The 14,253-nt window shown below is 45.3% G+C and overlaps 1 protein-coding gene across 9 annotated transcripts in view; it reads left to right on the top strand.

The window, feature by feature from the left end:
* The window catches only part of ANK3 (ankyrin 3), a 2,005,091-nt gene that overhangs the window by 1,607,229 nt on the left and 383,609 nt on the right, over nt 1-14,253 (top strand). For all 9 annotated transcript variants that reach the window (XM_086921764.1, XM_086921763.1, XM_086921757.1 and 6 more), the window contains one exon: nt 11,136-11,231. In XM_086921764.1, the coding sequence (XP_086777890.1) occupies nt 11,136-11,231 (96 nt within the window). The remainder of the gene's footprint in view (nt 1-11,135; nt 11,232-14,253) is intronic.

Raw genomic sequence — 14,253 nt, 5'->3', positions numbered from 1 at the left:
CTGCCTCCACCCACTTGAACTTCGGTGTTTTTGCTGCCGACTGCACTCCAACTGGTGGGGTTAATGTGCTCTTGCAACACCTGAACTGCACAGGAATGGCTTACACTGCGAAACGGACTAGCAAAGATACTGGGCACACTAAGCCAACCTCGGGATGAGGAGGGGGAAGGACAGTAAATGTGGACCTTGACCTAACTGCTCACCCATCTAGGATTCCGTGGGCCATCCACACTCCCATATGTTACCAGGGGAAGCCCACGACTAATTGTGGACTGTTACACAAGAAACATTTTTTATAAGTTTGTCCACTAGGAGCAGCTGACTCTACTTTCCGCTATAACCGTAGTATGTTGATTATAAATACCTGTTGCATTTTTGAAGTTGATGTTTATGAACCATTTATTCACAGTATTAAGTTATGTGTGATTTAAGTTCCTTGCGGAAGACTCGGCACTAAACATTTGGTTATTCACTTTTATTGATAATTTGTTGAGTTATGAGTCTCTTCAGCCCCTATTACCCACTGCTGATACTGTAGCTTGAATATTTGTGTGAAAAGTGGTCAGTCTCTTCAAACATATGGTCTCTGACCCAATACTCCCTACTTGACACTGGAGTTACCTGGGATGGGAAGATCTAGAGAGAGGTAGAGGTGTGCATATGTGAAATACTGCTTAGAGTAGCTCCTCTGGAAAGGAATAGATGTTGTGATGGAATAAGAATGAAATGAAATATAGGCGATAGTTAAAGGTCACCATCTAGACATCGAGCAAATGGGACATTAGCAAAAAAGTATTATTCAATAAACACATCGACCAACTTGTAGATCATTGATGTAATAATTCTATGTCACCGTTTAAGGCATGCAATTGATAAGTATCCAATAATTCATGTTTAAAGTGTTATTGATTGAAAAACTCCAAAAATACATAAAAAAATGTGAAGGAATAGATGTCATTCATGCCAAACCTATTCTTGCAGTTAAGGCAAAGCACACTTTGAATTCATGTATCTAAATATTTTTTCTGTAATTTGCATTTGGATGGCCCGCCGTCTATCATTAGTGTGGCCATGTAAGGTAGATACTCCTCAGTGCCTTTCCATGTGGTTCTGCTGCTTCTATAGTAGACCGTCATCTGGACCATCTTATTAGTGTATTGTATTGGAACATTTATATAGCATTTATATAGCGCTTGCTACCCCTATGTGAGGTTCTGATGCTTGCCTAAATTGGTGGCACGCTGCACTGTGTAGGGTGTGTGGAGGAAAGGATGTTGTCTTTGTTTTGATCTTATGTGGAAAGTGTTACTATGTCGTAAGTGATGAACCGCCGAGTTGCGGTTATCATAATGTGAGACGCAGTTACTAAGCAGTGCGATGGATGAAGAAGTGTGAGAGATAGGTGTGCACTTTATGATTGAGCTTTGCAGGTTCCTTATGGAATTTCCTATGTTGTGTTTTAAAAATTGCTTTCTGGTCTGTGTCTAGGTTGGCAGGCAGTGATTTATTTTTTTAGTTCTGAATGTATGATTTTGATGTGTAATGTAATGACATATTATACATCTTTATGTCAGTAACATTGTCAATGTTCTAGATATAGTCTGAGTTTGGTTCCCTTGCTCTGTGGCTCGTTTGAGCTGTGTTGGATGTGTGTGTAGTGACTGCCTAATTTGCTCTTTGCTTGTGCTTTGTGTGCGCCATGCCGTCCCTAATGCTTTCTTTGTGTTTGAGATGCAGATGCCTTTTTAGTGGCTGCTTTTTTTGGTATGTTCGAATATTTTTTGTAAATATATTTGTGTCTGTAGAATGTTCTGTTTTGTTGATTTTGGAAGGTGACATAGTGTTGAGTACAGGAACTAGGTAAACCAAGATCAAAATAATACAAATCCAATTTACACAAGTCAAGTTAAGAATTTTGCAAGATTACAAAAAATGCAGTTCTTAGGAATTAATAGCTCCAACTAGGGGTATCTGGTCACCCTTGACTGGGGCAAATCCAAAGGTTCAGCCCAACTGCGATAGAGTGCTGGCTGAAAACAGGAGTCAAGAAGAGTAGATGAAAGTACCTTAGTTGTGTCGTAGCTTGGGGAGAATGCATTGAGCAAATGAGGGAATGCATCGTTGTCGTAGGCGATGCGTTGGTTTCGAAGTCGGGCAATATTGTAGATGTGTCAACGCCAAGAAGTGATGTGTGTCGGACTGATGGGTCGATGCTGAACCGCTGGGTTGTAGGTCGATGCGTGCAGCACACAAGTGATGCATTGGTGCAAAGCCACACAGCACCAGGTGTGTGTCGGAGTCCAGTGGCGATGCATCGCAGATGTAGGCAATGTGGTTTCTGAGACTCGTGTGGCAATGGTGATGCAGAGGCGCTGCATCGACATAGTCTGGGCTGCATTGTAAGTCGTACTCGTGTCATACAGTTGGCAAGCGGGGTTCACTCCTTTGTTGCAAGCAACGGCGATGCATTGGTATCACCGAAAAATGGACCACCTCTGATCTACGTGTTGGTGTTGATACATTGATTTCTTGGGTTGCAGCACCAACCACTCATTTCCAAGGGCACAGGACTGGATTTCGTACCACCTGGCAGAGCAGGACTCACAGCAGAGGAGCACAGGTGCTGATAGCAAGATGCAGGTGAAGTCTTTGCTATCCCTGAGACTTTAAAAACAGGACGCAAGCCCAACAAGCCCTTGGAGAATCTTTAGAGATGCAGGAGGTAGAGAGTTAAGTCCTGTCCTCTTACTCACAGGCAAGAGGCAACAGGCAGCCGGCTAACACAGCAAAGCAAGCAGCAAAGTGGTAGTCCCTCCAGGTAGTACACCAGCTCTTCTTCCTTGTAGAATGTCCTCAGTTCCAGAAATGTTCAGAGTATATGGTGTAAGAGGTTCAGTACTTGTACCCATTTCAGCCTTTGAAGTAGGGAGACTTTAAAGAAAGGTCTTTGTAGTCCACAAGATCCTGCCCTTTTCTGCCCTGGCCCCAGACTCACTACAGGGGGTATGCAACATTTTGTGTGAGGACAGGCCAGTCCTATTCAGGTGCAAGTGGCAGCTCCTCCGTCCCTAGCTCAGGAAGACCCATCAGCCTGGTGATGGGCCATCGGGATGCGAGTGCCACACCTCAGCTCACTTTGTGTGCATCTGTCTACAGGGAAGGTACAAACCCAGCTGTCACCCAACCCAGACGTATATTCCAGGGGCAGGCAGATGCACAGAATGTTTAAAGTCAGAAAATGCAGACTTTCTAAAAGTGGCTTTTTCAGAACCACAATTTAAAAACCAACTTCACTAAAAGATGAATTTTTAAATTGTGATTCCAGAGACACCAAACTTACTTTTCTCATCTGTTAGAAATGGGGTTTCTGGTTGGCTAGGCTTTGCACCAAAGTCAGGCAGAACCCACCACTCTAGTCAGGGTAAGGGAGTTACACTCCCAAGATAAACCCTGCTCACTCCCTTGGTAGCTTTGTAGACCAATCAGGCTTATCCGAGAGGCAATGTGTAAAGAGCTTGCGCAACAAACACAACAAAGCTAGTGAGACACTAGGTACACCACAAAAAGAGACTCCACATAAGGTTATATATAAAAATAACCTTAGCATTATACACAAAACACATTAGACCACATTCACATAAATCACTTGGCCAATAGGTAATTGTCATAGTAATGCATAGATCAGCAATCAGCTTGTCATAAGGCAAGTGTCCTAAACACAATTAGTGCACTAAAGCACATACTTATAAGTTGCACATGTCATAAAAAATCATTCTGAAGCATTTACGCTTAACATCACAGTTGAGCCCACAGGAGTAACTACTCATAGACTGAACAAGTTATAAAACCTCCTGAACACATTAGGCACACCAACTTACACCTTCACTGTGCAACGTTATGCAGCTCCTGCAGTAGTAACACATTTTCAAGTGATACCACATTTAAGGCATCAAACAAAAACAAAAAATGCAGTTAGGGGACACAAGGATTCCCAGATAGCATTGTGCCCCCAAGCACTATTTTGTACTTTAAATATGTGCCCCAGCGCATCTTGTGTGGGCGGCGCGGAAATCCTAAGGTGACCGAAGCAGGATCTGGACCTCCGTCAAGGGTGACCACCCTGTCATGGTCTCTAATGCCGCCGGGGCCCCTCCTAGCTCACCCTGCAATGGCCACCAGAGTACAGGAATGCCCACCACAGGGCAGGGCTGTAGCAGCGGCCTGCAATCGTGCAGCACAGCTGCTAGGGCTCTCTGGGGGCTTAAATCCCCTACAAAAAGGTAGGCGACTGGAAAGGCCTCGCTGGGCCCTCCCCGCCTGACACAGAGCTGCCCAGGGGACTGCGGCACAGTGGGAACAATGGTTGGCAGCCTGACCATGGGTGCAGGCGTCCGTTGGTTCTGAGCTCTCACTGGGCTCTCAGCCTCACTCGCCTGCCAGTGACCAAAGAGGTCACCGGGTGTCTGCAGGGTTCCTGGTGGGGACGGCCTTCTGCGTTCTACAGGTTGGCTGGCCCTGCCCCTCCGGACGTTGGCATTGCCCCAGCAACGCAGAGGAACTCCCAGCCGGGAGTCCTTACTACCTGGGCGCTGTGTTATTCTTCAGCCCGGAGTCACATAGCAGAGCCCTGGCGGTGGATAAAAGGAATACGCGGGAACACGACAAGCCTCCAGGCAGAGGGCCTCTTCTCACTCAGTTCTCCCCACCAGTTGATCAGAACCCACGAGGAAAGTACAGCACCACCCGCACTGCAGGGAGAAAAATAAACGCTCCTTACTTGCTTTCTTTTTTATGGCAAGACTCAAAGAAGAGGGACGCGCTCTTCAGGCAACACACTGCACTCCCCGTGCTTTTGGCTTAAAAAGTTGAAGAACAGACTAGTCCTTCCTCTTGCCCCAGTCGGGAGTAACAACTGCAGGGCATCCCACCCCACACAAATCAGCGGCAGCACTCTTCACACAGCTTCCAGCCCTTGTTCCAGGCCGGTTACTTTAAGATCCAGCAAGAATCTGTCTTGAAATCTTTTATCAAAGAGTCACCCAGGCAAGGTAGGGCACACCTCAACCCCCCGTGACTGGCTTGAGTGAGTGCACATCCCAGCTCCTGTCACTCCAAAATCAGATGCTGAGTACACAAACAGCCTGGATGGTAAAGTAAAACAATGCCCACTTTCTAAAAGTGACATTCTCAAACAGAGAATTTTAAAAAGACCTTTATCAAAAGGTGTATTAATAAATTCTGAATTCAGAGAGCCTAAACTCCATTTCTCAAACTTGTCCCTATGGAAAGTTATACTTGTAAGATGCTACAGAGCAACTCCCATGTTAGCCTATGTGACAGATAGCCTTTCAATAGTGAAAAACGAAATTGGCAGTATTTCACTATCAGGACATGTCACACACGCCAGTACATGTCCTACCTTTCACATACACTGCACCCGGCCCATGGAGGTACCTTGGGCTAACCTTAGGGGTGCCTTACCTATAAGGTAAGGGAAGGTTTGGGCCTGGCAAGTGGGTGCACTTGTCAGGGCAACCTCGCAGCTTACAACTGTGCATGCAGACACTACAGTGCTAGTCCCGAGACACAGTTACAGGGCTATTCCAGTGGGTGCAGGGCCGGACTGGGAACCAAAACCGGCCCTGGCAAAGTGCTCGGCCGGACCCCTCCGATTTTGCAGCTATGCTGCAAAAACGACCCTGTAACATAAACGGCCCCAAACCGGCCCCCCACCCGTGCAGCGCACCGGGGGATTGCCCAGTGCCCGCTACGGCCAGTCCGGCCCTGAGTGGGTGGCACAACCAGTGCTGCAAGCCCACTGTAGCATTTGATATAAGCCACTAAGCTATTGTCACACTAAGCCATTAATGAAGCAGCTACACTGGCTTCCTGTGACTCAGCGGTCTATGTTTAAAACTAGTTGCATGGTTTTAATGCACTTCACAAAACAGGCCCCATATTTATAACCACAAAGATCTCAAGATACTTACCCATACGTAATCTCAGATCCTCTATGACTATGCTGACTATGCACGCCCACTTTAGCGAGGACACGCCCCCTTTCTCGTCCCCTATCGCCTCTATATAAACATGTGCCTCTCAAGGACGCGCAGCGGACGAGCGCAGCGGGCGCGCCGGTTGCGTGCCGAAGGCGCGCCTAAGGCAAGCCCGTCTGCACCCGTCCGCGACCGGCTGGGCCCAGGGACCAGGCAGAATGGAGAAATCACCAGGTACACCCTCGGTGAACTCCGTGCTTTACAAAACTCTGACCCATCCCTCCTTGATTCTACAACTTATGCTTGCTTAAAGGCTAATAACATCTACCCCCATCATGTGTCGCAGGAGCCATCTTCTACCTCACCTCAAAGCTCCAATTTTACCATTACATCTTTACGTTCCGATGCTCGGATCCTCCGTTGTTTATACCTCAACACCAGATCCATGGTAAAACATCAATTAGATATTTTTCTTTTACTCCAATCAGATAGGCCAGACATTTTGCTTGTCTCCGAAACCTGGCTCTCTGCAGACTCTTTGCCGGATATTCTTTCAGCCTTACCATCAGATTATTATATCCTGTCTGCAAACAGAAAACCTGGAAAATCCGGGGGTGGCGTTGCAGCTATTATTCACAAAGACCATACGTTTACCACCTTATCTTCTTTAGACTTACCAGACACTGAAAACCTGGTAATTAAAGCTGATCATGACATAGGAACTATGGTACTGGTATTGATTTATCGTCCACCTATACCTATGCCGTCCTTCCCAGTCTCCATATCTGAGCAACTGGCCGGTCTGACCGTTGATTATGATAAAGTCATGCTGATAGGGGATCTAAACTATTGGTATAACAACCTGGAAGCAGGTCCTCATGCTTCAGAACTCTTTGAGCTTCTCTCCAATTTAAATTTTCATCAACATGTCCTGATTCCCACCCATGACAAAGGTCATATCCTGGACCAGATCTGGTCGTATAATATCCCTACCTCCAGTCCCACGGCATCACCCTGCATATGGTCTGACCATCATTTGCTGCAATTTACCATCACTCTGCAGGGCAACTTGAAAATCCCTGTGCCCCTAGGAGGGTTAGCCAGGAAATGGAGATCGTTAAACATCCCAGATTTTCTATCTTCCTTGACTAACTCCCTTCCGACCCAGGATCTGGATATTAACCTGATGGATAAAGCATCCACTGACTGGCTTTCATCTGCCTGTGACGTACATGTCCCCCTAACAAAGTTTTCCCGCGCTCGCAGAATGGACGCCCATAGGTGGTTTTCCACAGACCTAAAAATTCAAAAATTAGAACTCCGCCAACTAGAAAGAAAATGGAGGCAGGGTTATCATGAGACAGATAGACGCTCATTCACGATAGCTCGGAGGAATTACAATAGTTTCATCTTAGCTGCTAAGGCAGCCTTCTTCTCTGATAAAATCTCCATGGCTCATAATAAATCGAGAGAAATCTTTAATGTTGTAAACGATCTATGCAATGACACCCGAACCTCCCCCTCTCAACCCCCGACTCAATTGATGTGTAATCAGCTTAACGATTTCTTCAAGGAGAAGATTGATATTATAAAAGCTAGTATCCAAGCGACTCACGTCATGGGAACCAGCAAGGAAATCTGTGGAAACCCACACAAACTTCAGTCTATCCCCCATATTGACCTTCCCAAATTGGTGGAGCTTATGAACCGGGTAAAGTCTGGGTCTCCCAATGATCCCTGTCCCCCGCATATACTGAAGGAAGTTTATTCTACACTACCTCAAGGAATACTCTCACTCCTGAATAGCTCTCTATCACAGGGAATAGTCCCCAACTCATTCAAAAATGCGATTTTGGTCCCATTAATTAAAAAAACGGGCGCGGATGTATCCATTCTCTCTAACTATCGCCCCATATCTCTCCTCCCGTTTGGTGCCAAGTTGCTTGAAGCCCATGTGGCTAGCTGTATCTCTAACTTCATTGAGATATCCGATACCTGGAGCCAAACCAAGCCGGGTTCCGCCAGGCACATTCTACCGAGGCGGTTATTCTTGCTGTCCTGGATACTTTAAGGTCCAACGCCGATAACGACAATCATCAGGCCCTTGTACTTTTAGACCTATCGGCCGCATTCGACACGGTGGATCATACCATCTTATTACACTGTGTCGAACAAGCCGGCCTTAGCGGCTCGGCTCTCGCCTGGATTAAGTCCTTTCTGAAGGACCGATCCCAGGCAGTTAAGCTGGAGAATTTTATGGCACCCAAACTCTCCACTACATGCGGTGTTCCGCAGGGTTCATCATTATCCCCCCTCCTATTTAACCTCTACCTTAAACCATTGCTGCAGTCCCTAAAAAATAGGAAAGTCACCATCTACAATTATGCAGATGACTTGCAGCTGGTTTTTCCTCTAAACTCAGCGGACTCTGCTGAAGAATTCCAGTCCACTATGCTGCATATTCAGGGCTGGATGGATGAGAACCATCTAAAGCTTAACCCGGGAAAGACTGAGCTGGTACTCCCTGGGAACAGTGCAACAAGTTGGGGCCCTCACTTTTGGCCATCCTCAATGGGGTCCCCTCCAAACCCTTCCCAGTCGGTGAAGAGCCTTGGGGTCACTCTTAATTCCGACCTCTCACTGAAAAGTCAGGTCGGTACAGTGATCTCTTCTAGTTTTTTCCAACTTCGAAAGATCAAGAAAATCGCCCATCTATTGACACACTCCGCCCTCATCCAAGTGGTAATCGCCTTGGTTCTTTCCCACCTAGATTTCTCCAACTCTATATATCTAGGCCTCCCCCTTACTCTTACAAAACGCCTGCAGATTGTCCAAAACCAAGCTGCGAGATTAATATTCAAAAGCAATCGCAGGAATTCGGCGAAACCTCTGCTAACCTCTCTTCATTGGCTTCCTATCGCTCACCGGATCACCTTCAAAGCGGGTTGCTTAGTTCACAAGGCCCTCTATGGCAAAAGCCCAAGGTTCATTAATCATCTAATAAATAAATATGAACCGCCCCGTAACCTTCGTTCTGCCCACCAGTCCCTCCTTAAGCTGCCACTGTATAAAAGAAAACGTCAGGGCGGATGTCGATTCGCTTATCTTGCCCCTAAGATATGGAACTCTTTTCCCCTGTCTCTCCGGACCTGTACTAATCTGGCGAAATTAAGGGGTGCTCTGAAGACCTGGTTATTCAAGCAAGCGCACGGTTAGGCTACTGTTTTACCTATTTTACAGTTTTACCATCTGTCTCATCCTAGCGCCATGAAACCTCTGGGTGACCGTGCGCTTGACAAATTCCGAATAACATAACATAACATAACTATTCCCAGATTCAAGCAAAAGAGAATGGGTGGTTCTCGCTTTTCGGTACTTGGCCCCACCCTTTGGAATTCCTTGCCAACAGAAATCAGACTAACACCTGAGTACCCCAGTTTTAGGAAAAAACTGAAAACTTGGTTGTTCACCCTAGCCTACTGATAGAGCACCTTAGGATAGTTCTCCTACTCCTCTCAGCGCCAAGAGACCGTTGGTATATGAGCGCTTAACAAATTACCTAAACATAAACATACAGGTCCTGGCACAAACAGTCCACTTTATAAGGGACTTAGCAGTTAATCAGATATGCCAATCCTGGATAACCAATCACATTCACAATTCTAGGTCTAACACTATCATTTCCCAATTGAAAGTTACACTTGTAAAATGTTACAAGGCAGCTCCTATGCTAACCTATGGGAGAGATGGGGCTTGCAGTAGTGAAACACGAATTCAATAGTGTTTCACTACCAGGATATTCAAAACTTAAAATTACATGTCCTACCTTTTAGCTACACTGCACCTTGCCCTTGGGGCTGCCTAGGATCTATCTTATGGGTGACTTATATGTAATAAAAAGGAAGGTTTGGGCCTGACAAGTAGGTTATCTTACCAGGTCGAGATGGTAGTTTACAACTGCACACACAGGCTCTGCGGGGACAGGCCTGAGGCATTTTTGAAGGGTTACTCAGGTGGGTTGCACAATCCGTGCTGCAGGCCCACTAGTAACATTTGATGTACAGGCCCTGGGCACATATAGTGCATGGTACTATGGACTTATCAGTAAATCAAATATACCAATCATGGAGAAACCAAATGCCATTACATTTAAGAGATGGAGTGTATACACTTTAGAACTGGTCAGCAGTAAAAAAGTACGTAGTCCTAAAGCCTGCATAAACAAAAATTCGGCACATAGTCAAAACAGGAGGTCACAGGTAAACCAGGCCAAAAGATGCCAGGTCTAACAGATGGTCTGACAAATAGGGAATATTCAGGCCGATGGTGAATGGGTAGATAGACCCTGTGTTTACGACATTATTGATGTAGAAAAATACACCTTAATCCGTGATTATTTCAGGTTTTTTTATTGGGTGGAGAAGTTGAACTTTTTCTTTGACCAAGACATTGTCTTTGGGTGAGCCTTGCTTTTTCACACTTGAGAATTTGTTTTGTTTTGGTGAGGTTTGTGTTGTTTCTAGTCATCCTGAGGAGAGCCGGACTGGCCTTAGCTGGCACCTGGCGTTTCCCTGGTGGGCCGGTTTTGTCACTGGGGGCTGGTTTTGCACCAGTAATGCAATATCGGCCCCCTGTAACAAAATACAAAATAAAAGTAGCAGCTGTGCACGGAACTAGAGCTCCTCAGTGCAAACCCCCTGCCCTCTCAGTGGTATTGCCAGGGCTGGTTTCTCTTCCCAGTCCGGCCGTAACCCTGCGGTTGGCTTATTAGACGTTCTTGGAGATTGTCAGGGTCAATGGAAGGAGATCTTGTGATTTTTAACACATCCTAACTGTGTGATCTGGAAGTGACTTTAAATGACAGGATCTTTGACAACAAGGAAGGCAGAGTAAAGGAGTTTCCAAATGTTGTGTGATCCTAAAAGATATTTCCCGTACAATAATTGTTTTTTTTTGCTATCTGAGTGTTTGTTACATCTCAATTATTCATCCATCTCGTGCAAACAACCCATTTCCTGAACAAAACAGCTCTTCACAGCCACAACAATGTTCTTTCAATGTAAAATTCCAATGTGTATTGGTTCCATATATCATAATACTATTATTTAATATTATATATTATATTTTTTTCCTTCTTAGAATGGCAATACTGCCCTCTCAATCGCTCGGCGGCTTGGCTACATATCAGTTGTTGATACACTGAAGGTTGTGACGGAAGAGACCATGACAATGGTTGTAAGTAGTATGATTTTTTTAAGAGTGTTTTAGGGTAAAGGAGAATGTTTGGCACTTATGTTAAAATTGCAGTAATTTGTCTTTTTTAATGGAATATAGTTCAGAGTATTCCTTAAAACATACTAAACAATATTTAGAAACACTTTACATATCTCACGGTGTGTGAAGGTAGCACCTTTTTACTTATTTTATTGATTGACTCATTATTTTTTATTAATATAACTTTCTTTGTCCAATAAAGTCACTGTTTGAAGAAGCAAATTCTGTAAGTGTTTGCTTCACCGAAAACGTTTATCTACAGGTTGGATAATGCACCTTTTTCTGCAGACCACATATCTGGTAGTATGCCCATACATTTGGCTCTGGAATATGCCCTCATCTGAACGGATGGAATGCTAGGTATTAGACAAGCACCCCATAGAATAAAGGAAATTGGCTTTGGGTTGCTTGTCTACTACCGGCATGCAACTGAAATTAAATGAAAAGAAGATTTGAACAGCGCACATATACCCAAAGGCATCAAAGTGTGAGTAGTCTAAAAACAACTTAACTTCGAACCCCAAGAGCAGAGAGCTGGAGCACTGCAGAATCAATTAACAGGTGAAAGGTCATGTCTTAAGACTTTTCCTAAATAATACATGGTTATCTACTTTAGGAATATGCTGCGGAGGAGAGTTCTGAAGTTTGGCTGCAGCATAGATGAGGGACCTTCCACCTCATCCGGCCTTCCAGAGTCTAGGATCTGAGAATCGTCTGCTCGGTGCCACAGCAACCTACTAAGGAGATACCAGTGAAATCTATCCCTGAAGAAATGAGAGCCCTAATTATGTAGCATTCGATGGGCTACATAAAAGCAATCCTCTTTCTCACTGGGCGTCATTGTAATTTTTTAAGCTCCTCCGATACCGAACGATAAGGTAGAATGTCTAAAATTAGTCGAGCAGCGGCATTTTGGACTATTTGCAATGTGGTTAGAGATCTTTTATTTATGTTGAGGTAGAGAGATTTACAATAGTGAAGCCTAACAGAGATTAATGCTACGATTACTGTTTTCCTAGCCATCATTTGCATATAGGGATAGATGTTCTTAAGAGATCGGATAAAATAAAGAGGGCTGAAACTGTCCGATTCACTTGTGTGTCGAAGGCCAGACCTTCATCAAATATTATCTCAATGTTTTTTGCTGATTTGACTGGAACAGGGGGAGGGCCTAAGGTGGATGGTAACCAGTTATTGGACCAAAAGTAATGGTGGTGCCCACAGATGAGGACCTCGGTTTCTTCAGCATTAATTTTTATTTTTTTTTAACTTTTTATTTTTACCATCATGTCAGTAATTTTAGCCAGTTTTATACATAACAAATCTGTATAACTCCACATTTCAACAATACACAGTTCAGCGCGCAGCACATATACATTGTTCTGCCAATTGTTCACAGTTTTTGTCAGGCCCCGTCCCTCCACCCACCACCCCTCCTTCATCCAGTCCTGAGTCATCACTATCATTATCTGCTGGTGGATCACAAATACCTCCCCTGTAATCATTCCATGTCCCCCAGATTTTAGCCCACTTCTCGGGGCACCCTCTAGTACCAAACACTGCCCCTTCAGTTATCATAGCCTCATCCATGTCTTTGCACCACGCTGATAGTGTAGGCACCTCTACCCCTCCCCACATTTGTGCTATATTCCTCTTGGCTATCATTATTCCAAATGTGGCCCAGGTCTGCCCGTGGCATGTGAGATTATTCGGCTCCCATATATTTAGTAGGCATCTGCGTGGTTCTGGTGTACGCAACACCCCCCTGCGCTTGTGACATGGTCCGTAATACTTGTGTCTAGTACGCCGCTATTCTAGGACAGTCCCATATTGTATGAAAGAAGGTTCCCTCTTCTCCGCAGCCCCTGAGACAAAAGGGGTTATCTATCCTTCTTATCTTTTGTTAAACTAGTCTGGTATAATAGGATTGGTGTAACATTCTGAGTTGTACAAGTCTAAGGCGCGAGGGTATTCCCACCTCCTTCGGGGATGCCAACGCTTCCTGCCATTCCGAGTCGTCCATCTCCCCTAAGTCCTGCGACCACTTAAGTTTCAGGGGCCAGTAGGATTGGGCACGTTGTTACAATAGGTAAAAGAGGTAGCTTTCTTCTGCATGAAATCAGTCAGCAACCTATCCTCCATAGGGGACGCCTCTGGGACATCATAGCCAGGCGGTATCGCCGTCATCGGGGCATGCCTAATTTGTGTATATCTAAACATTTCAGAAGGGGCCATTCTATATAGTTGCTGAAGACGCTCAAACGATACCATTTCACCTCCCTGCCACAAGTCCCCCACTGTCGAAATCCCTATATCTGCCCATTGGTCGAAGCCCTTACTGTTTCTAAGTCTTCCTAGTTTTTTGGTGTCCCATAGTGGTGTAAGTTGTGTCAAAACCCTCCACCATCCCAGTTTTGTCTGCACAGTGTGCCATAACAGAGTATGTCTCAGTGGGCCAAACATTGTTAATACCAGTTTTTTATCATATAGGGGTGCGAGCATACCTCTCGTGCCAAGTTGTGCTCTATCTGCCTTATACGCCGGGTCGGATTGCGAGACATGGAGCCAGTGATTGATCACCTTGAGCTGTGCTGCCAAGTAATAGAGCTGCACATCAGGGAGCGCTATTCCGCCGTCATACCACCCTCTCACCAGTTTGGCCTGAGCTATGCGTGGTGGCTTACTAGCCCATAAGAGGGTAGAGACCTGCGCCGCAATGGCTTTAAAGTAGGTAGGCATCACTTGGTATTGTGTATTCTCCAGGACATATAGGAAGCGGGGCAAGGCCATCATTTTAAAAAGTGCTGCCTTTCCTAGCAACGTTAACGGCAGTGTCTCCCAGTGGCGCACATCTCTTTTAAGACGCTCCAGTGGGAGCTGTAGGTTTTTATTAAAAAATTCTCGAGTCAGCGGTGACGTAGATTCCTAAGTATTTAAACGCACTTCCCGCTATTGTAATCGGGCAGTTATCAGGAAGGAGTGG

The sequence above is a fragment of the Lissotriton vulgaris genome, chromosome 5 (genome assembly GCF_964263255.1).
Source record: "Lissotriton vulgaris chromosome 5, aLisVul1.2, whole genome shotgun sequence".
Lineage (NCBI taxonomy): Eukaryota > Metazoa > Chordata > Amphibia > Caudata > Salamandridae > Lissotriton > Lissotriton vulgaris.
The sequence above is the reverse complement of the archived record's forward strand: the minus strand, read 5'-3'. Positions and strand labels throughout refer to the sequence as shown.